This window comes from Eurypyga helias, unplaced genomic scaffold (assembly GCF_000690775.1).
Source record: "Eurypyga helias isolate BGI_N326 unplaced genomic scaffold, ASM69077v1 scaffold37214, whole genome shotgun sequence".
Classification (NCBI taxonomy): Eukaryota; Metazoa; Chordata; class Aves; order Eurypygiformes; family Eurypygidae; genus Eurypyga; species Eurypyga helias.
This window is the reverse complement of record NW_010245215.1, coordinates 5,593-27,710: the sequence shown is the minus strand read 5'-3', so window position 1 is coordinate 27,710 and position 22,118 is coordinate 5,593. Positions and strand designations below refer to the sequence as shown.

At 39.9% G+C, this 22,118-nt stretch overlaps 1 protein-coding gene across 1 annotated transcript in view; it reads right to left on the bottom strand.

Moving 5' to 3' along the window:
* Positions 1-21,699, bottom strand: part of PREP (prolyl endopeptidase) — a gene marked incomplete at its 5' end in the record, with an annotated part of 43,627 nt that extends 21,928 nt beyond the window's left edge. Inside the window, 2 exons of the mRNA XM_010149990.1 lie at positions 18,475-18,578; positions 21,502-21,699. Of these exons, the coding sequence (XP_010148292.1) occupies positions 18,475-18,578; positions 21,502-21,699 (302 nt within the window). The remainder of the gene's footprint in view (positions 1-18,474; positions 18,579-21,501) is intronic.
* Between the last annotated feature and the right edge of the window lie 419 nt (positions 21,700-22,118).

Below are 22,118 nucleotides of genomic sequence, written 5' to 3'. Positions count from 1 at the left end.
TATTTATGTTAAGTGAATCTTCATTTATGGGAGAGGGGAACAATCAGCCAGCACTGTAGACACAAACCTAAATTCAGAAAGACTCTAAATTTATCCAACTCTGCCTCTGCAGTGACAAGAAGCATCCTCTCCACCCCAAGTCACCAGGAGGCAAAACTAAGTATTTGAAAGAGGGGTTGAAGACAGAGGTTTTCTTTCATTTATCTATAGAGACAATATAGCCAGACATTGAGACTTACACACAGAACTAAAAATAATTCTGGCAATCATCCACTATGCACTTCTCTTGTGAGTAAATATGATACCAGTATCTCTGAATATTAAAGTGATACTCATCACAACAAATAAAGAAGTAAAACTAATCTGCCTGAATACTCACCTTGTGCCACATAATTAAAAATACCTAAACCTACTGAAATTTAGTAGAAAATTCTATTTTTAAAATTAACAGTTTCAGGAAGTTTGGAGTATTCAGTTTCACTTTTTCTCCCTTTCAGAAATGTTTTCTGTTTGTATAACAGAGAAATTAAAAGATTGTTTGTAATTACAATTGTTCAGGGGAAAATAGTGCATATACACCTGAAATCATCTTAGTTCTACAAAACCAAAAATCCCTGTAAGCAGAAACCCACTCCAAACTTGTACAGATTTAAAATTAACATTATAAAGGTAAGATTCAACACAGGTTTTGAAACACTGCTGTAAAACACAGAATAAAAACACAGCCTTATCCAAACAGGTCTAATATGTATATTTTTAAGGTATGATTAATACCTCAATGTCTAGAAACCTTGTATAATTTTTCTGACGCATTCATTAATGGCAAAGAGAATTAAAATCCAATTAAAAAGTGGTAAGTTTGGCTTTTCAGAAAGAATTATTTCTTGTAGATAATAACAGTTTTACATATGAAAAGAAAATTTAACTTTCGGGACTTGAAAACACTCCCTAAGCCACAGTAGGCTAATTATTCTTAGAAAGTCACTAGTGATTCTAAAAATGTCTCTCTCCACCTCTCTTTCAAGATTAGGTACTACATACCAAAGATATCAATTCTTTCCATGTCTTTGGGCGCTTGATCAAAACCAGGCAAGAGTTACACTTGTCATTAGTTTGACATCCACTGTGCAAAAAGCCAAAGAACTTTACAAAGCACAACTAAAAAGGCATGGAAATCATGCTGGAATCCTCCTTATTAAACACTCGTGTTCAATAATTCAGTTTTAATAACACCACAACAATACCTTTCAATTAGTTTTGTTCCAATGTCTTCTGCATGGTTTTACTGAGGTAATTTCTTCCCATTTGAAACAAACAGAGGATGAAGGAATTTTGTAGAATTCAGCAATTGTTTTCTGCTCCTAGATAAGAGCAGCTGCCCTCACACGCAGCTGCTGTGATTCCTCCAGCAGCCACCACCAAGGTACAGGCAGTGCTCAATGCGATCAAAGGGAACAACTACTTCAGTTGTTATTCCCTGGAACTGCATTTCAAGCATCCAGTTTCACATAGAGTATTTCCTTCATTAAGCGTGAAATGATGATTTTCTCATCACATCCCAACATTTGTGTTTTGAGATTTGGGGGAAGAACAAGCATAAGGAATTCATAGTAAATTATTTAATGTCGCTCAGGGTTTCCCAGATGTTGCAAATGTTTTGTGAAAGGCTCACCAGTTTGAAAATCCCACACAACTATCTTTGAAAGATGACTGGAAGAGTAAACTTAAGGGAGTAGTCCCTGCAGAAAGTTTTCTTACACAGATGGTGGCATCAGGGTGTTCAAACATGTATTTAAGCACAGAGAGAGCGGCAGCTGAGGCTGAACAATGCTATACAGCAACACCTCCCACTGACAAGTCCTAACAGCTGCTCCTCAGTGCTTCAAGAAGGCAAGTCACAAAGACCTTGCCTTCACACCAGCACGTTCGAAAGCTTCAGCACAGGCAGGTAGAAATCCCTGCCTTGAGGTGCCAGGGCAGAAATCTCAGTGATTCAAACACAATCATGGGCTGCTGTGCACACCACCTCCCCACAGCCCATTCAATCCTCATGGCCTCTGACCTTACAAAAAACCTGATACCAGTCTGGGACTAAGGACTATAGAGCACATCACAACTGAAATACCTAATTTATTGCAGCAGTGGCATGGGCCCAAGTATAAGACCACCAATGGCCCCACGGCCAGCTAATGGCCACCTGCCAGAGCAGCTCTTCCTAACCACCAGTCTTTGTATTCATATACACAGGATGAATCAGAAGTCAGGAGAAGTAATAGAGGACTATTACCACTACACAGCAAATTCACAGGATCTGAGGTTTCCTTTCTTCAGAAGGGAATCCTCATGAATCTTCTTTAAGTATCTTAAATTAGCTTCAAGCAATTCTGTGTGGGTTGCAAAGCTTGCTTATTACAGAACTGGACAGGGGCCAAAGTAACTCAGTGCAGTAAAAATCCATGCAAGTACAACCCAGAAAGAATACCACCCACTACATACATTTGCAAAAAAGCACTATGAAAATAACCAAGAAACCTTTTAGAAAAAACTGTTTCACCACCCACCCACCGGGAAAAAAAGCAGCCTCGTGCTGACAGAGGCAAAATGCCAAGAGATGGTCTTTTAGACAAAATGCCTCCTTACTACGTTCAGCTGCCTAGCTGCAAATGACTACAGGGAGGTATCTCATGGGGTGACAGGAGGAAAGAGGGGAAGGCAAGCAAAAACTATGGCTGAAAGTTTAGAAATCTTGCAGGACTGGCATGCAAGAAACTGCTCTTAAATCACAGTTTTCTAGGTTAGTTGAAAGGCAGCATTCCCTTTACATAAAGCCTCAGTGGTAAATGGCATCCAATGAGACTCCTCTATTCCACTTCTGCAACCTGAAAGACTTCTTGTCTCTTCTCTAAATGCTTGTCCTCTGCCCCTTTCAGTGTGATCTCACAGCTTCCTGCAGCAGTATAATTAGCATCTGCCATGTACAGTTCTTTCATCAATGTGCCTTAAAGAAAACTTAGTGTACAGTGTAGATACAGAGAGCTATTAAATAGGTACCATTTACTTTTAGAGTTAAATATACATTGTAGTCATGTTAAACAGAAAAAAAAGAAGTCCCAGGGACAAACTCAAGAGTCTCCTTGAATTACCTCTGTGCTTACACACAGAATAAATATATTACTATGAAGTAGTATACCATGAGGTAAGCAAAGGGCTGTCTCAATTCAAGCAACACACTGTTATAAATAAAAACCATAAGTAACAGCTGCTGGCTAGTGCAATTTCTTTCATTAAATTATGCTTTACTTCATTGAGAAAACTGCTGAGAAGACAACTCATCATAATAGTGTGTAGGCACTAGAAAGCAAACACTACTCATCTTTACCATACTGGAAATCAGTTCTGGTTGTAATGAAAAACACTGTAAGAATAAAAGTGTAGCTGCAACTTAGCATGGGGTAAGCAAGGGGAAGAATTTACCTTATGCAAGGTACTCCACTATTCTTATTTATGGTTTTACACTGTGGTAGGTTCACACATCTAATTTAACATGCTGAGATAGATATCCACTCAAAGAGTAACTGGCTATTTCAGCTTTTCTGTTTCTGACTCCATGTTGTTCAAAACATGCTTCGCTGCTGAGCTTTTACAAGCTTCAGAAAGGTCATAGAATGGCTTGGGTTTGAAGGGACCTTAAAGACCATCTAGTTCCAACCCCCTGCCATGGCCAGGGACACCTTCCACTAGACCAGGTTGCTCAAAGCCACATCCAGCCTGGCCTTGAACACTTCCAGGGATGGGGCATCCACAGCTTCTCTGGGCAACCTGTTCCAGTGCCTCACCACCCTCTCCAGGAAGAACTTCTTCCTGATATCCAATCTAAACCTCCCCACTTTCAATTTAACCCCGTTACCCCTTGTCCTGTCACTACAGGCCCTTGTAAAAAGTCCCCCCCAGCTTCCTTGTAGGCCCCTTCAGGTATTGGAAGGTCTATATGCTATAAGGTCTCCCCGGAGCCTTCTCTTCTCCAGGCTGAACAAGCCCAACTCTCTCAGCCTGTCCCCATAGCAGAGGTGCTCCAGCCCTCTGAGCATCTTCGTGACCTTCTCTGGACTCACTCCAACCAGTCTATATCCTTCTGATGTTGGGGGCTCCACAGCTGGACGCAGCACTCCAGGTGGGGTCTCACCAGAGCAGAGTAGAGGGGGAGAATCCCCTCCCTCGACCTGCTGGCCACGCTTCTGGATGACACAACCCCTGTTGGTTGCCCCCTAATGCAGGGGCATCTACATGGTTCAGGGTGCTCAAACTTCACCTGTAAACCTGTGTGCAAAAATTCTTGCACAGAACAAATTCAATCATGACACTGGTGATGTCAAGTACCAGCTTGTGTCAAAGCCCCAACAGGACCCACATATTCCACTTACATTGCCAAGGAGTTTTGTTTATGACTTTCAATAGTTGGACAATTTCAGAGCGCTCTACTCTCTCTTCCTTAGAGAATCATATTCTGTTTATAGGTGTCAAGTTGGCTACCCAAAATCAGAGGCACTATAAATCACTAAACACCTACAAAAATTCTGCATGTAGCTAGTGCAATATTGAAAAAAATAGCTGATACTCTCCATTCTACTCTTTGGTTTGAAAAGAAACTGAGATCATCTACAACAGACAATGCATGTTTCAAAATCAGTCCCAAACCACTCATTCTTTGAATATTTATTTGGAAAAACTTGCTGAAATAAACAGGTCACTTGAAAGTATTGTGAAGCACTTCCATGTGTTGTTTCTCACTCAAATTACAGCTACAAATAATTTAATATCTGAGATTTAAGCTTGAATTCACAGTTACCCACTTGTGCTGCTACACGATTAACAAAACCCCAAAATGGCAGCAGAAGAGAAAAAAACCAACCTTGAGAATGGTCAAGGATAAACTACTCCTAGAAAATATCTGGGGTGCTAGCTAGGAAGAAAATAATTCTAATGATCAGACGCTATTGATCTCAACAGTTGTGCCTTGGTAACCACCTCCTTGCTGAGGAGACAGTACTTCAGGCTCATCTATTGTTTTCAGATTTGCAGTATCCATTGTACAATGAATAAAAATCACCCAGCAAGTAGTAGGAAATAGAAGAGAATTATGAGAATGAGCTTTTGTGACACTGTTGCAGCAATACATAGGGAAAACATTAAACCGAAACTAGTTAAAGCAACCCAGGAAAAATTTCACTTGATGGTGTAATTTCTAGACAGACGTCCTAATGAGACTTTACGGTACTTCTTAACAGGAACACCATGAAGTGTGCTGATGCATCCCTGTAATACTGTTGGAATGACTTTGGTTTTTTTTTTAAAGCCATAAGACCAAGGACAGCTTGCAGCAATCTTTTCTTTCTCGGGCAAAATGTGAACAAGACAGCAAAATTCAACAAACCTCTATCAGTCATAAGGAATTTAATGGCTAATAGTCACACTCAACAGCTCAAATGTCTAACCATCTCAAGTCAACTTCAGTGAGTGCTAGCAGTTCAAAAAACACCAATAAGCAGAAAGAAGTAGTCAGGGAATTTCCTATTGATAAAAAAAGAGTCCCTGATTTTAGGCAATGTACCATCATGCTTTAAAGCTTTTCTGCATCATGTGTATTTTCAGCCATTAGCAGTGATCACTGTGCATTATTACTTTCAAAAATAATTGACAAATTGGCTGAAAAGCAAGCAGTTCAGAGAGCTGTCAGAGAGAATTATGTATCAATTTTTCCCTCTCTGTGAGCACAGCAAGTCAGAACTGAGGAAATCATCTATTTCTTGATATCATTCATCTACACAGTTGAAAAACTAGTTACTATGAATAATAATATTTCTAGGAGGCTTCCCTTGTCCCATAAATTTCCTCGGAGATGTCTCAAGGACAGAGCAGAAATAATTAATCTAAGGAAAGATTATATTCTATCAGTACCTCTGGGCAGCATTGATAAAATCAAATCAACTGCTAAATGAAGATGCAAACTAGATTGCCCTTAATAAAATTGTGCAGTGATGAATTTGTACTGGATCATAGGCAGACAAAAGCCCATAGAAAAGAAACTCACATAATTAGTAACTGAACCGTTTCTGGGTGGAAACTGAACTGCTACCTTCCTCCCTTTCCCTTATAAAAACCCATTCTTTCCAAATGTCCTAAGAATTCATAATTTTAAAATTTTTACTACTTCTGATCTTATACTGAGGGACAAAAGAGAAGTCTCCTGAATGATCCCACTCATAAGAGTGTTCCACGTACACAAGTTGACAGCTGCATCTCTGGATACTTATCAAAGCTCTTTGTGTTTAATTTGCCCTATTTCTTTACCAAGGAATGACAATTTTGGGAAAAAAAAAAATCAAACCAAATGACCAAACCTGTTTAGATAAGAAGCTACTAAGACACTTTTCTAGCCCTGCCTTACTTGTTATTAGTGCCATTTTTTTCTGTGTTTGGTATAAATGGAGACTATGTTGATTGAAAGCATCCAGAAACACCAACATATTATTAAGAGGTTTGACTGTGCCACAGAACACTGATAAAAGATAAACCTTTGAGAGGTTCTCCAACCCTCCCTCATTTCTATTTAGTAAAAACTATTTTCCCAGTACAAACTGAACTGCTCATAACTATCATATGACCATCTTGGTTAATAAGCATCCTTTTCTTTGGTACTCATGTTCACAGTGAAGGTGAGAGTTGTAGCTTTAGTTTACAAGCTATGCTATCATTTGCTTCCCTTTTTCCCTTTAAATTGCAGCATCTGCTGCAAGCAGTGGTCACACAGCTTCATTTACTTTGCAGAGGCTTGCGGGTTATGAGCAACTTAGTATAACTAAGCCTGAATTAAGTCTGTGTAAGCTCTCACCAACATTTGAAATTGTTATTTTCCATTAACAGTAACCACTCTCAGTTCTATTATTCTGGTTTCCACCATCGTGATGAATATTAATCAACAAGAATCATAATCTACCAAGCAGTTGTACTGGGCTGCTGTGATATATATTAGAAGTTTATCTGCATTTTTCATCAGTGTTAAGTATTACCAATTACAATTTGATTTTGTCTCCTGTATGTACTTCACTCATAGTTATTTTTAACCCTCCAAATGCATAATTTATTTCTCTGTCCTGCTTTAAAGCTGTGGTTGATAAGGGCCCTGCAATGCCCTGCATCTGTAGGCTGTCTACCACACCAGTCAATGCGGTCCATGACTATGACTCCAACGTGCTGTGACAACGCAAGTAAATAAAGGAGCAACAACCTTCTATTTTGTTCTCTGCAGGCTGCTGTGCTACCTTAAACCTCTTTGTATCAGTTGTATGCCAAGCCTAATAAACAACTGCATAAACTAGTGAGCAACTCGAGTGTGCTTGGAGGCCTGCAGCTCTGCAACACAAACCTCCCAGCTCTGCCAGAGCCGTTTCTATTCTGAAAACACCCCAGTTCCCTGGTAGCCTACAGGGACGCCATTCAGAATGAGATATGCATCCACTGTAAAGTATTTAAATGGAATATGGAGCTGTGGGGAAGCTTAATTGCTAACAGGAAACACTGAGGCACTGCAGAAAAGAAGGGACAAGGGAGTGCTTTTTGGAAGGAGAAACAAACAGAAGGCAAAACTACCTGAAAAACTAAAAGGCAATCCAATAAGACCAGAAATGCAACATACTGTATACTCTGACAGGTGCAACCACCTACAGGATAGGGAACAACTTACCAAAAAAAGGAAAACCAAACCAAAAACTATCCTGGAATTACAGTACACACCAAACTGAACTGGAACAAACAACTGTGAGAAAAAAGGTTGAAGTCTCACCCACAAGACGTATGCAGCAAGGCTTGCTGCTGAACTGAACATTTGCAAAGCCTCAGCTAGAGTGATGTGTCCAGTTTAAGACATGGCACATCCTATGCTGGCTGTCTAAGGAGATTCTGTAGAAAAAAGGAAGAGTGATAGAGGAGGCCCAGAAAATACAACCTGCCAGAAAAGCTAAACAAAGTGCAGTTTTGGGGGTTTTTTTATAGTCTAAAGGAAAAAAAAAAATGCAGGGACACAGTGAGTGTCTCTTAATATGCCATTTGCTCTAACGAGACAGAGAATTACCTGTCTTTCATGTCTGTGAGGGACACAAAGAAGTGCATTTTAACAGCAGCAAGGGAATTTAGGTGAGACCTTGTGGCAGACACCCTGCTCCCTGAAAAAGCTTTTTAACAGTAAGTACAGTGCGACACTGGGACAGGTTGCCTAGGGAGACTGAAGGCTTTTAAAGCACAAGGCAGACAAAAGCCAGTCAGGAATGGTACAGGCAGAAGTGACCTGCCACAGAGCCCAGGACAGATCAGCATGGTCTAGCCTTGGTAGCCATGATCATAGAATCACAGAATGGTTAGGGTTGGAAGAGGCCTTTAAAGATCATCTAGTTCCACCCCCCCTGCCATGGGCAGGGACACCTTCCACTAGACCAGGTTGCTCAAAGCCTCATCCAGCCTGGCCTTGAAGACATCCAGGGATGGGGCATCCACAGCTTCTCTGGGCAACCTGTTCCAGTGCCTCACCACCCTCTCTGTGAAGAATTTCTTCCTGACATCTAATCTAAACCTCCCTGATTTCAATTTATACCATGTTGCCACCACATTCAGGCCCTGTAGTTTCTTCCTTTTCCCAGTTTTTCCTGTCCCTTGGTTATTACAGCAGCTGCCACAGGTTTTTCTGTTTGCAACTGCAATATGACCTGCTGGGCAGTAACAGCTGGTTCTTCTCTTGCTGCAGGAAAATCCAGTATCCTACCTCTTGGACTGTAATGGATTAGATGATCTTTTGAGATTGCTTTTACCCATGTTTTATATGATTTCAAGAAAAGAGGCTTCAAAAGTAGAAGCAGAGAAGAAAAGACTCCAAAACGGAACAAGTGCCTCACTGCCTTCTGCCAAACCATGACTGCGAGAGATGCGAAGGCCATCCAGAGAGTTTACATGTAATAAAATCTACAGAACAGCTGGTGAGAAAAGAAATACCTTCAAAACTTCACCACTTCCACAGAGAATTTGTATTAGTTAAATTTCAGAAAATATTTAAAGTATTAGTATTAAGTATTTAAATATTAAAAATTTAAATGCCAAAATTAAAAACAAAAAGAAAATATTTTAAAACTTGTTCATATTTTTATTAACAGATGTGGAAACACCTATAAACACAGCGCATAATATTGTTCACTAACAAGTAAACAACTGTAATTACTATTGCTTTGCAAGTTTGCACAGATTTAAAAACGATCCTGTGGCAGAGACAGATACATATATAACTCTTAGTAAATGCAAATGCCCTTCTTTGGAAACCTGCGGACTACTCAACAGACTCATGTGACACTGCTAGCACTGTACTGATAAGAGACAACCAGAAGGGTCTGGTTGTCTCGGTGGCCTGGTAAAGGAATTCGATGTGTTTCCCTGCTACATCAATGGCTCAAATGCTAGCCCACACCAGTGATGACTGACAGCTGCAGCCATCTAATGATCCTTTGCAGGCTGTGTGATTAAACCCCATGACTGTGGTCCCGGAGCGGTCTGTCCTCAATGCAGCGTTAGCGTCACAACACCCTCCTGGGCAGACTCCATGAGGCAGCCGTGGGTGGGCAGGGGGACAGAAAAATTCCCCAGGCTTGCAGAGGCGCACTCTCATTCCGGACAATGCTGGCACACCAACGTTTGACATTTAGCCTCAAAAAAGGGACAGAGAAAAATGGTAGCTACCACTTCTTTCTTCCAGTAGATTACACATGCAGTCCTTACTGTGCTGAAATTTTCCAATTTTATGACTGCTCTGTCTGAGCAAGAACTGAACAGCCACAAAGAAGTTTCGGAGCGGTTGTGGGCTTTGGTGGGTTTGTTTTTTTTTTTTTGGTGGAAGGATACTGTGTGTTTGATCCTCCACTACCAATGGAACTGGTTGTTCAGTCTGCACTATACAAGACACACAAACATCATACTGATCAAAAGACAGTGTTTTGCCAGTATTTAAGACTCTAGAGATGTCAGGAGTGGGTGCTTTTTATTGACGCTGAAGTTCTATGAAGTGCTGCTTGTGTAAGACTTTACTAACTGGCTTGATTAAGTTTTCAAACCACATTGGAAGACTGAACTCTGAGCATCAGCAGAAGGAGGAGTAGCCAGCTGCTGCCTTTACAAGAGCAAACCATCAAAACATATCCCCAGTGTAACACCTCATCAATGTGCAACCACAGACAAATTTCATTCTGAATGTTTCTGCTCCTGTAGAATGAAGCTAATAATACTCACTACTTTTGAAAAATAACACTGATAAGCTTATACAAAAGGGAGAAGAAAAACTGAAAGAAGATTCCCACTGAGAGTCATTAAATAGAGTTCTTACTTATCTTGTGAGTAAGGGAGTTAATTAAAATAGTAATGTGTTCATGGTTAATTACTGGAGGTGAGAACAGTCACAGGAGTGAGTATGAAAGCGGGGGAAAAAGAGACGGGAAGAAATCTTCAGTGATTTGTTTAGAAAGAGGATAAGAAACAAGTATTTTTACTACAACAACGTTTTAACTTTAATCTCTGCATCAGCAAAGAATCTACCTATTAAGATTCCTGAAGGCTTAAACACACATGTTCATTTAAGGTGTCTGAGTAAATGACCTTTTAATCTTTTTCTTCATGGCAAAATGTATTTTGCCATTTCCTGGAAAAATCAAAACTATTTTTTATTCCCAATTAACAATGCAATCATTTAAGACACAGGAGGCTGTAAAACAATCCTTTAAGGTCCATTACAATTGCCTAACCTCTTGTTTAAAACTCCTATATGTAAAAAGGGATTCTCTACACTATGTTCAATGGCTACAGCTCTGTTTAATCCACGTTTTTTCACCTTGTGTTTTATGAAATTCCAAGAAAGAAACGGAGCATGGAATGCAGTTTGGGATTGAGCATGCCAACTAACATCGCCAATCACTAGAAAAGCGGAAAACAAACAAAAGGTGTAATTCAAACAAAGTTCTACCGAGTAAAGTGTAAGAATAATATTTCACAATGAGTTTTAGTTCAACTACTAAGCAATCGCTTCTCTCGTAGGTTTAAAACAAATGGATGTTTTTATAATGTCTTTACCATGAAGGTTCTACAGACTCCAACATTTTAAGCAGCTCTTCAATTCCCTGCACACTTAGCAGAAAAATAAAACAATCTAATATTAAAAGCTTGGAACTAGTGAATCACAAAGCCTACGTGATGACCCAAATGAAAAAGGAGACTGCTATTTTAGTATTATCCCCAACACTGTGTGGTCTGGAATTGTGTTTCTTCCTAAAAGCAGCTATGTACTCCTCCATCCCAAAGCAGATTTCTGTTGTTCTGCATTCTGCTGAACAAAAGCTCCCAACATATCAAACTGTGCAGCAATCCTCTGTGGTATGTAAAAAAAGGGATAACGCCATCCCAGACATTAGACCTTAAAGCAGGATTTGAATTGGATTGGTGAAGAAAGCAACACAAAATCCTACCGCTTCATCCTCTTACTTGGAATATGTAGATCTGATTTCTATTCCAGACACTTAGGGAATATCATGGTCTACCAGAATTACGGGTGTGAATTATCTTAAGTGCATTGGATGGGGCTGCATAAATTTAATGGGTGTAGAGCCAACCACTACTCCTCTGCTCAGGCATAAGTTCAAGAGCTTGTAAGGTCATTACGGGAAATCCTTCACTTGATACTTTTCTAGACATAAAAGTCCTTCATACTGACAATTTCCGGCTTCAAATGGAGCGTACTGTGGCTGCAGATATATAACATATTTAATATATAACCTCTTGGCTTTCAAGAAGCTGGTCTTTAAACTAGAGGACTACATTTTCAGTTAGTGTTTCTTCACTGACCTGCAATTAGAAAAGGTAATGGCAGATTAAAGTGGTGTCTGTAACAACCACATGCCGAGGGTGTAAGATGCTAAATTCACATCGGCAAACAGCCAATACTGCCACAGTTGTCACTGTGATTTTGCTGATGTCCTCCAGAGTGAGACTTGGTCTTGGTGCCAAAACCACGGGCACTGCCAAAACACTAGCAGAGATCAGAGCTGAAGACTCCCGTCTTCTTCCTGGGAGCTCTGATGGAAGCAGCTCACAGCTCATTTCCCCCCATGCAAGAGGGGCAAGCACTAAAACTGGTGCATTTTGTCACATTGCCTCCACCCCTCACTAATATTTATTCAACTTCTTCCTCACTGCAATTTGGAAACACAAGGAAATGAAAGGAATAAAATAGAAACAGAAAACAATAAGCAATTTGTTTCCCCCAGGTATTAATTCTACCCTCCCATATCCCGCGAGCGTGAGGCAAATACTTTTAGAAGCAAGAAAGTCCAACTCCTCAAAAACAGATCCCCTTTTAGCTGTGATGGATTCGCAGGAGGAAGAAAAGGATGCCAAAACAACTTACTGCCCTGAAGAAACGGGGAGAACTCTTTGTCTCTGCCCAGAATCAATGTAAAAAGTACATGCCTCTCTCTCCTCTGGTGTGAGAGTGATTTTACTCAACAGACAAATTCAGAGCTACTGAATTTCTCTTCAAACGCCAGTGATCTGCTCATATATACAGAGTTATGGGAAAGAAACAACTGTAAGACCATATCTATATCCACACAGAAAACCAGTGTTAGTATCAGATCTTGCACTGCTAAGCAGGTTGAGCTTACTACAGCTTTCACAGGATGCTGCTTTCCTCTGCTGCCCTCTTTACTTTTTATTTTAATGAGAGAATCTGATGCTCATGGAATGACACCACCAGCAACGGTGAGATCCAGGAATAGCGTGGGCAGGTGCTGCGCAGAAGTTTCTCCCACAACTCTGCCAATCAACCTCAAGCCTGACTCATCTTCTCTCAGTGTCCTGTTTTCCTGAAACAGAGATTAACCGCTGTGCCAAACTGTACAGTGTAAAGTTCCGCTAGGAATTAAAATGACTGCAGACAAGTTTTCCCTATCGATGACTCATAACCTGAAATTGGTGCTGTAAGGGCTTGAAGATGGGGGTGAAAGACTGAACAATAAACTTCTCATGCAAGTTATTTAATCTGTCAAGATAATTTCTGCAAAAAAGAAGGAAATTTATCCCAGCCCCAAGAAAAGAAAGTCTTTTTAAGACTTGTCCTCCTTTTATCTGTGTTAGATAGATATTTAACAATATCTAAACAGCAGATGCTTTAAAATAAGTTGTAAAACTAAGTTGTGTTTTGAATTTCACCCTCCTTCTGCAAGAGCTGAAGAAGCTCTTCTTCCAAGCACATCTGTCAATAGCAACAGCCATTTTTGGTTCACCTCAAACTATTTTAAGGGCAGTACTGGAAGGTATTCAAAGAATGGCAAAAGGAGCCTAACAACATTTCTGTTGTTGCAATTTCAACACTTACAATCTTGCATATCAGCCTAAAAGTAGGTGAGTTGTGAGCTAGGCCAGAATATCCATGATTAAGTGTCTCTGTGAGATGTTGAAATGGAGAGGCATATAAGAACTTAGTTGGCAACTTTGTAAAGATAAAACAAAGGCTTTTTATTTAAAACAGCAGTTATTTATGCAGGAAACACAAACAGCACTTGCCATAAGCTAAGTTCCTGCAAAAGCAATTTTTTCCTCCCGTAAAAGCCCACCCCAGGCTATTTCCTGAAAAAGTTTGTCACTGTGATGGATAGAAGTGTGCACGGAAGCAAAGAGAAATTTCAAGAAATGGTTGGCAGAGGAAAAGTTATTAACACAACTTAATGCATCATTTAAAAAAAGTAGCAGGGATAAATTTTTCATGTGTGGCAAAGCATTTTAAACAGTCTGACTTTTTCATGAAGGTCACACAGAGCCTTTCAACGTAAGGGCATATGCACAAGCTACTACAGTAAGTCTGTGACTTACTAAGGCATCAGACTTGTAGGGTGTCCCACAGAGCCAACCACCTGTGGGCATGCTCTTACCCTGGTCTAAGTGTCAGCTACACTGAAACATCTCTCCCTTCAGTGCAAGGTAAATTGGCAAATCTGTTCTTACTTTGGGCTGCCAAAAGGTAAGAACTTAATCTCAGGTACTACAAAGCAGCTGCTCCACCATAAATCTACTCAGGGTAGTAAACTTTATCCCTGGTCCACACCTGCACTGCACAGAATCTATGGAATACTGTAAAGTGGATGCAGAAGAGCAATCACAGAATCATATAATGCAGGCACTATGGCATTTTATTATGCTATTAATTCGGGTTTCATATACACATGATACCTTACACTTCAAGTCTTCTTAACTCAATTATATTAAAAAAAAAGGCTAAAGAACAACAACTCATTAAAGTTTCACATATCCTGTGCAGACAAAGCTAGGAAGATTAGAACTCTTTGTAGGTATTTCTTCAAGTATGTGAGAATAAAGGAAGAACCTTGGCATGAGACCTGACTTTCATTAAGGACATGGGTCAGGACAGAGCCGTCAACATATTTCTTTACAACTTAGTAATTTTGATGGAAATTAAAATTATGAAATAAATTCCACAGTGTTGTTCATTCTCCTCTTAGCAGCAATCTTTGTTTATTCTCAGTCTATTTCTTGCATTCTCAGTTTTGAGCTTACTTCACAATTCCCTGCACTATTGCCTGAGTTTCGCAATGTCTATGCAAGGCTATATCACCTAGGTTGATAGCCATTTATAAACTGCTTCAATAAGCTGCCATCTCCTCTTCCCTCCTCCACCATCAAAGGTCTAAGTGGGACCCCACAAATGGGAACAAGGGCTGGAGTCTGGCAGAAGCGCGTAGCACCGTCAGGCTGAGTTACTACAAAGGTGACCAGGCAGAGCCAGCTCTGGACCTGACAAACAGCCTCTCTCAGAGCTCGGCTGAGATTTCTCCATGGACCTGAATGATATGGGAAACTAATTTCCAAGATGTCACCACACTGTGATCATTTGTTGATAAAAGGCAAAACTGGATGAGTGGTGAGTGCTCTTTGTAAGCACTGGTTCCCAGTGTAACTACACAGGTCACTTTTCCCCAGAGCTGGTACTCAGCAGGGGTCTGTAAGGAGAAGACCAGAAACAGTGACAGTGACTTTGAGTTGAAGCTCTGCCAGCGATTTACAAAGTGAAGGTTTCCAAGGGCATAGCAACAGCAGGCTTCCTCCTTGAAATTATTTGTATGACTCTTCTACTTTACCTTAATTTAGCATTTAATTGATTTAAATGTAAAATGAGATTTTGTTTCTTCCAGACATTTATTTCATAAAATTTGATTTACTAGAAAAAGACATTATTTCTAATTTAAGGCAAGCCCTTCTAAACCCTTTTTAATTACATGGGTATTTGTGTTCCATTATTATCCTTCTGAGTTTGATGGCAGTATTACACTTGTACCACGTTCTCTCCTAAAGAGAATGCTGTTGTCTTTCTCTTTTTCAGTTCGCACTGCCCTAAAGTTATCCTGCAGAAGTCCTTAATAAATTTGAGTGAAGCAGTAAAAACACATTCTCTGTGAGAACATTTCCAGCAAACTGTCCTTTACAGAAATCCACTCTGATTTCTGCCTGGAGAGGCATAGACAAACAGATGGGGCTGTTTACAATCACCTCATGCACACACACTACTGTCTTTATGTTTTTAGAGGATCTGCCCTGTGTATGTGCCAGAAGCAAAATTACAAATAAGAGATTAAGAAAAATACTGATCTTTCAAAGACCCCAAACCACACTGTTGCTTAACTGTATCTCCTAGGTGATTTCACCTTTTTCCAAGGTAAGCTTAAATAAGCTTCACTTCAGGCCCTGGATCTTGTTATAGTTTTGTCTATAGAAAGAAAAATCCCCTATTCCATTCTTATTCTTACTGTACAGATGCAAAATCCTACATATAAAACAAGTAATCCACCCTCAAATATTTTTTCTATAAATTGCAGGTATTATATATGCTGAGCTTCACAATATGATGACTATTCTTCTAGATCCCTAATTATTTTGGTTGAATCATAGAATCAGAGAATCACTAGGTTGGAAAAGACCTTAGAGATCATCCAGTCCAACCGTATCTGTCCACCACTAAACCATATCTCTCAGCACCTCATCCACCCGTCTCTTAAACACATCCAGGGATGGTGACTCCACCACCTCCCTGGGCAGCCTGTTCCAGTGTGTGATAACCCTTTCGGTGAAGAACTTCTTCCTTACATCCAATCTAAACCTCCCCTGGCGCAGCTTGAGTCCATTCCCCCTCGTCCGATCATCTGTCATTAGGGAGAAGAGACCAACACTCACTTCTCAGTTGAGTCATCATCCCTGGAGGTATTTAAAAGATGTGTAGGTATGGCACTCAGGAACATGGTTTAGCAGTGGACTTGGCAGTGTTAGGTTTACGGTTGGACTTGATGACCTTAAAGGTCTTTTCCAAAATAAAAGATTCTATAATTTCTAGAGAGAGTTCACAGAAATTTGTTGAAGTTCCACATCTTCCCTAAAGTGCTGACCAGGGCACAGTATTTTATCAGGGGCTTACCAAAGCTGTGTTTAGTGGAAAGATCACTGACTACATAAAATGTGTATTTTGCATAATCTTTTTTGTCCATTACTTGTTAAGAGGTCAAGGCAGTTGCTTGCAAAGATCCATGATTTTTCTGAAGCTGTTCCCTATCATCTGTAGCTTCCACCGGAGCAATTTCTCTTAACTTTGTAAGTCTTAAACTTAGCTAACTCTTACATGTCTTCAATTATGTGTGAGGAACAGGCACCTCCAAAGGAGTACCCATGGTACTACACTGAGATACCTGTCTGAGCCTTTGGTGCAGCTACAACAGCATTTCAGTTCAAAACAGAAGCGTAGTTCTCATGCAAATCTCGTCGCCACTGTCACTTCTCTCAGCGGAGAGGTTTCAATGCATGCAGACTGAGCTCCTTCTGATGAAACTCAAATAGCAGACACACTCCAGGAGTGCACCAAAAGTACTTCAGCCAGCAATGGAAATTCAGTTCACAGGTTCAGGCACAAGCCATTTCACTCCTGCAATTATTATGTCACATTGCTAGTTACTGTAGATGCATCTTAGGCCTTCCAGGGATTGCAAAGGGGGCTCTGTGAGACCAGCTGACACAAGCTACCTGATTTTCAGATTCTGAAGCAGGATAAACCCCTCCCTGGTTCCCAGATGTCTTACCCTCGCACATGGCTATACTGAAATGCAGATTGCCATAACGGGACCATTTAACAAACAGTTCACAGGTATACTTGACAAGACCTGTTTTATGAAACCACGCTACAAAGACAAATATGTTTGTCTTTTAATCATTAGTCAATCATTAGAGCCTTAGGAAACAGTCAAAACAGAGTATTAAGGCAGTGCTAACCTACTATTTATTAAGTACTGAAGCAATGTCCCATGGACCCAGAACCTACAGTGCTCGGTAGTGAGACACACAGAATGGAAGGGTTGCTGTCCCAAATAATTTAATCATCTAATATTAAAAGCTGTTAGACCTGTACAATAATTGCTTCATCAGGTTTTACATGAGAAATGTTACTTATATATACGTATGTATACAGGTTAAAATGCTTTTATCTTTTGCTCCTTGTTCTAGTTGTTCCAGCACTGCAAGCAAAGGGTCTAATCCCACTCGCAGGGAAATCAGAGAGGTGCTCCAAGCTATACTGCAATGATGCATTAGTGAACACAATATCCTATGGCACTTCTCGGAGAAGTGCACAGAATAAAAAATTCCTATGCAACATGAACAAACATGATTTTTCTGCTCACACTGCTAGATATTTTCCTGCTTTCTTTCCAAACAATCATGATTAAGACCTTTCATAGTTCTATGGCAAATTTTGTATTTGATGCCAGCTACAAATGAATCAATGCATTTCCTTCTTTCCTCCCTGTTTCTTCTTGAGGTCTTAACAGAGAATTCAGAGTATGAACTTGTGTATAGCTATTTTTGTACAAGAGTGGCGGAAGTAGAAGCGTTTCATCTATTGTTGCCACTTCCCACGCTGGACCCTAGAATGCTGTCGAAGTTCTGGGAAGATGACTGGCTACTCCTAGTTTCCTCTATTTCTCCACTGCCTCTTAAGCCTTGCCCTATCACACACCTGCCTGCTGGAGCCACGGCAAGTTGCCCTGGTGGAAGAAATACATAAACATGGAAAAGCAGCAGCTTGATGTTAAATATCAAAGAATACCATAACATGGAAAAAACCATATTGTCTCTTAACATAAGACAACTGAGGATTGAGCCTGCCTCATTACTTGCAGCAGCATCTTCCAACCTCCCCAAAAAACACTTGGTGGAATTCCTTCCAAGCGCACACAGACCTGCAACTCAGGAGCTAATCACAGCACTCTCACCCTCACTGAGTGCAATTTTGTTAAGCTCTTTTGCAAGTGATTATAGCAAGACAGTAGGATTCATGTTTATTACCTGAATTGTCTGGTAAACTGAAGGATCAAATCCTTTCACAGTCACCTCCTGGAAAACTCTTGGCTCCAGTTCATCTTTGGTCAGATCACAGTGATATATAATACCTAAAACAAGAGTGTAAGTTTGTCAGCTCAGTGTGTCTGTTCATCATTAAAATGATGCTGGTTTAGGCATGGTGATGGAGTACTGAACGGCAAAGGTAACTCAGCAGGGTGAAAAACAGTAGCTCCAGACACATTCTTTCAGTTAATATATAATTTAACACATCCACATATGCACTTCACTTAGGAAAGGTGCAAAGGCTATCTGTACAGAAAGAATAATTCTCACCACCCATACAAAGCCAAGTAGCCAAAGTGGATTAAGCAAAATGGAAAAAAAGGTTTGTTTTCATAGTTACGTAGCAGTTATTGAGAATAACATTGGAAGAAAGAAGTCAATTTTAAAACATCACTAGAATCACCAGACTGAGAATAAACATATTGAGAATTTCACTTAGGTCAACATTTTTCTCTTTATGACAAAATATTTTTAAATTACAATTCAAATAGATCCCCAGATAATGGAAAGAGATGAGCATCCACCTGAAACTGTGGCAGACTAGCACAGGCTGCCTATGTAACTGAACAGAATTTGGTCTTGCATAATTTATTTCACATCCTGATCCTGAAGATTTGAAAGCAACTTCACTTGCTTGAGTTGCACTTAGGATTTCCAAAGGACATGAGAAAATCTATGTCTATAGGCAGTATAAAACTTCCAGGTTACAGCAGAGGCAGAATCACAGAAACTGTAGCAATCGAGACACTGCACAGATGTGCAATTGGCGGGGAAGAATTTTGCATTTAGACTCTAAAACACATTTCCTCTCATTCAACCCTAATAACATTTGAGCACATGCCATACAATGTGACTATTGTGTTTGCATACTCGTTAACATACCCCAAAATCCTAATATTCACGGATATACTACAAATACATATGATACATAACAGTAACCTCAGTGTTAATTATTCTTTTTCTGCTTTACAAGAAGCTGGCCTCTGTAGAATTTTGAACATACATTAGGGAAAAGAACAATAAAGTTAAGGCAACAAGCCCTCTACAGGGATCCTCAATGGAATAAAATTAACAAAGGCGGACAGGACTTGATTGAAATACTGCTGTATTGCGTATATTTTAGATACTTTCAGGAAACCAGAAGTAATTATTACAGAGGTTATAGCTATAAAAAATTATAATGAAACATGAAATAATGAGGAAACATATCTGATACGAGGGAATTACCTCATTAAATCACTTTTATAGACTGTGGAAAATCAAAGATAAAGATTGGCAAAGAAACACAGATGGAAACCAGCATTTCTAATAACTCATAAAGCCTCTTGCTGTAATAGTGAATTAACAGAGGGAAAAAAAGTCAAAAAGTAACTATCAAGCCTAATGCAGAGTGACGGGGACAAACAGTCATTAAAGCAGCATTTCCTTTAAAGGTTAGGATCCAGAAAGTGATGCGAAAGCACAAAGGAAAGCACACCAGTCAGTCACAGGCAGAGCAGTCATTTGCTGTATTTACAGCTGCCCAAGCTGGATAATGGATTGCCAAACATTACACACAGAGCAGGCAGAATAGCTGCATGTTAGGAAACAGCATGATGAAACATAAGCACAGTCACAGACTGCGTTTCAGGAGTCAATCAACCTAGTATTTCAGTAACATGCCATCAAACCCCTGGTACTGCATCTCTTTTCGGTTATATTTCTAGCAGCATGGCAGTTCATATCCAAAAATGTAGTAACATTGGAGCCTGCACTCTTTTGCTGGGTGCTAAATACATGCAAAACACTAGGGTGCTCACCTAAGTGTCTGACCAGAACAGACAGCAGGGTTAACCATATTTTTCAGGGAATAGCAACAATGATTTTATGGCGTCAGCATCTGTTATAAGGGCTTTCAATTTTGTGGTAGGTATTAAACATGAGTATGTTAATTCTTTTCTCATTAGAAAAAAAAAAAACACACCCTACAACTTAATACAAGTGCAAATTGTATTGATCTCTAATAGTAAAGTAGGAAGATCTAGGTTAACAAAGGACCATCCCTATACCTTTGTTGTTCTACTGATAGGGAGATTGAAGGTTGCATGCAAATTTAAAAACATCCATATAGCAACCTAAAAATTACCTTTCTGCTCTGCTTTCCTCACCCTTTCCTTATTCCCATACACACCATCTCTATTTCTTCCCTTCCTCTTTCTCCTAGATTCCAGGTTGCTCTGTTAACAGAGCTATGCCATGGTGAATTCTCTGTAGATGCCAAGAACATGGATGAATAGAGGGAAAAAACACCCAGAAAACCTGCCTAAGCAACCAGCAGGCAATGAGAGCGGCCGTTGCTGCCTGGCTGGCAAACACATCTCAGGGCTGTTCCCCTCCACATGTTTAGCAGCTGCAGAAACTCTAATGGCTCAGCCGAGATGAACAGTACAGGCTTATAAGACTGACAACTTTTCACCCAGGAGGTGGGATGTAAGCAAGGACTATCTGAGCCATCAAGTTGGGATGAAGTTAGGGGTAAAAGCAAGAGGCTCTCCAAACTCCTCCCCAGATGCAACGGCTGCAGTGATCGGCATCTTCTTTAGAAGTGGAACTGGAAACATAATATATCTTATTTCTGTTTCTGTAAACAGCAAAGTAATCATAGGAAATTCTTCTTACACACTTCCTATCTGCTAAGCTTCAAACATAATTTTGATAATTTAACACAATCCCTTCTGCAGAACTAGCAATCCTATCAAAACCATTGCAGGTGTATCAAATATTAGTAGGCATATTATTTGGCTTCATGGATCAAGGTACATTTTGAAGTTCACAACCACTATTTACTATGTGGGGGAGAAACAGTTTTATCTGCATCTTAGACATGCCTAATAACTACTAAACAACAGAAAATGAGAAAGGTATTGTTCCCAGGAAAAGGAACAATAACTAAGGGAAACAAAACCTACCCAAACTCAACAATCTTACCTGGAGATAAAAAGGAAGTAAACTGATAGAATATTTCTGTGTCCTTTTTCTGGCCACTATATCCCACAATACTGCCAACCTCTAAGGGGAAAGTCTTGAGATGTGCACCAGTAGCTAGGTCATGGAGTTGCAGGATATTCTTCACATCGTGCAGATAGCACAAAACCAGGAAGTTGGACCTCACACAAGCAACCCATTCTGCAGAGTGGGGAAAAGAAAAACAAAGACACAGAAAATACAGTAAAAAAACTGTAAGAAAAAGAACGGTTATAATCAGATACTAAAATTCTTTAGCATACCTAAATACATGCACCAAAACTTCTGAGATTCATTGAAATTAACTCCTAGAAGTCACCTGCCTTCTCTAACAAAAAAATGAACCCAGAAGTGAAGTCTGACATTCTTTGGAAATGCACTAACCGTGTTGCTCGAAGCTAATTTATGCAGACACAAGAATAAAGAATTGTTTAATCAAGATGCTTATGCATTTGGAGTGCTTATACATCAATACTGCTCTTAAATTATTCCAATGCAAACCCCAAGGCAAAGTATTGCTCTCTGCCAATACTACTTACGGAAATGCATGAATACCAAAACAATGATGATTTAGACTCAAG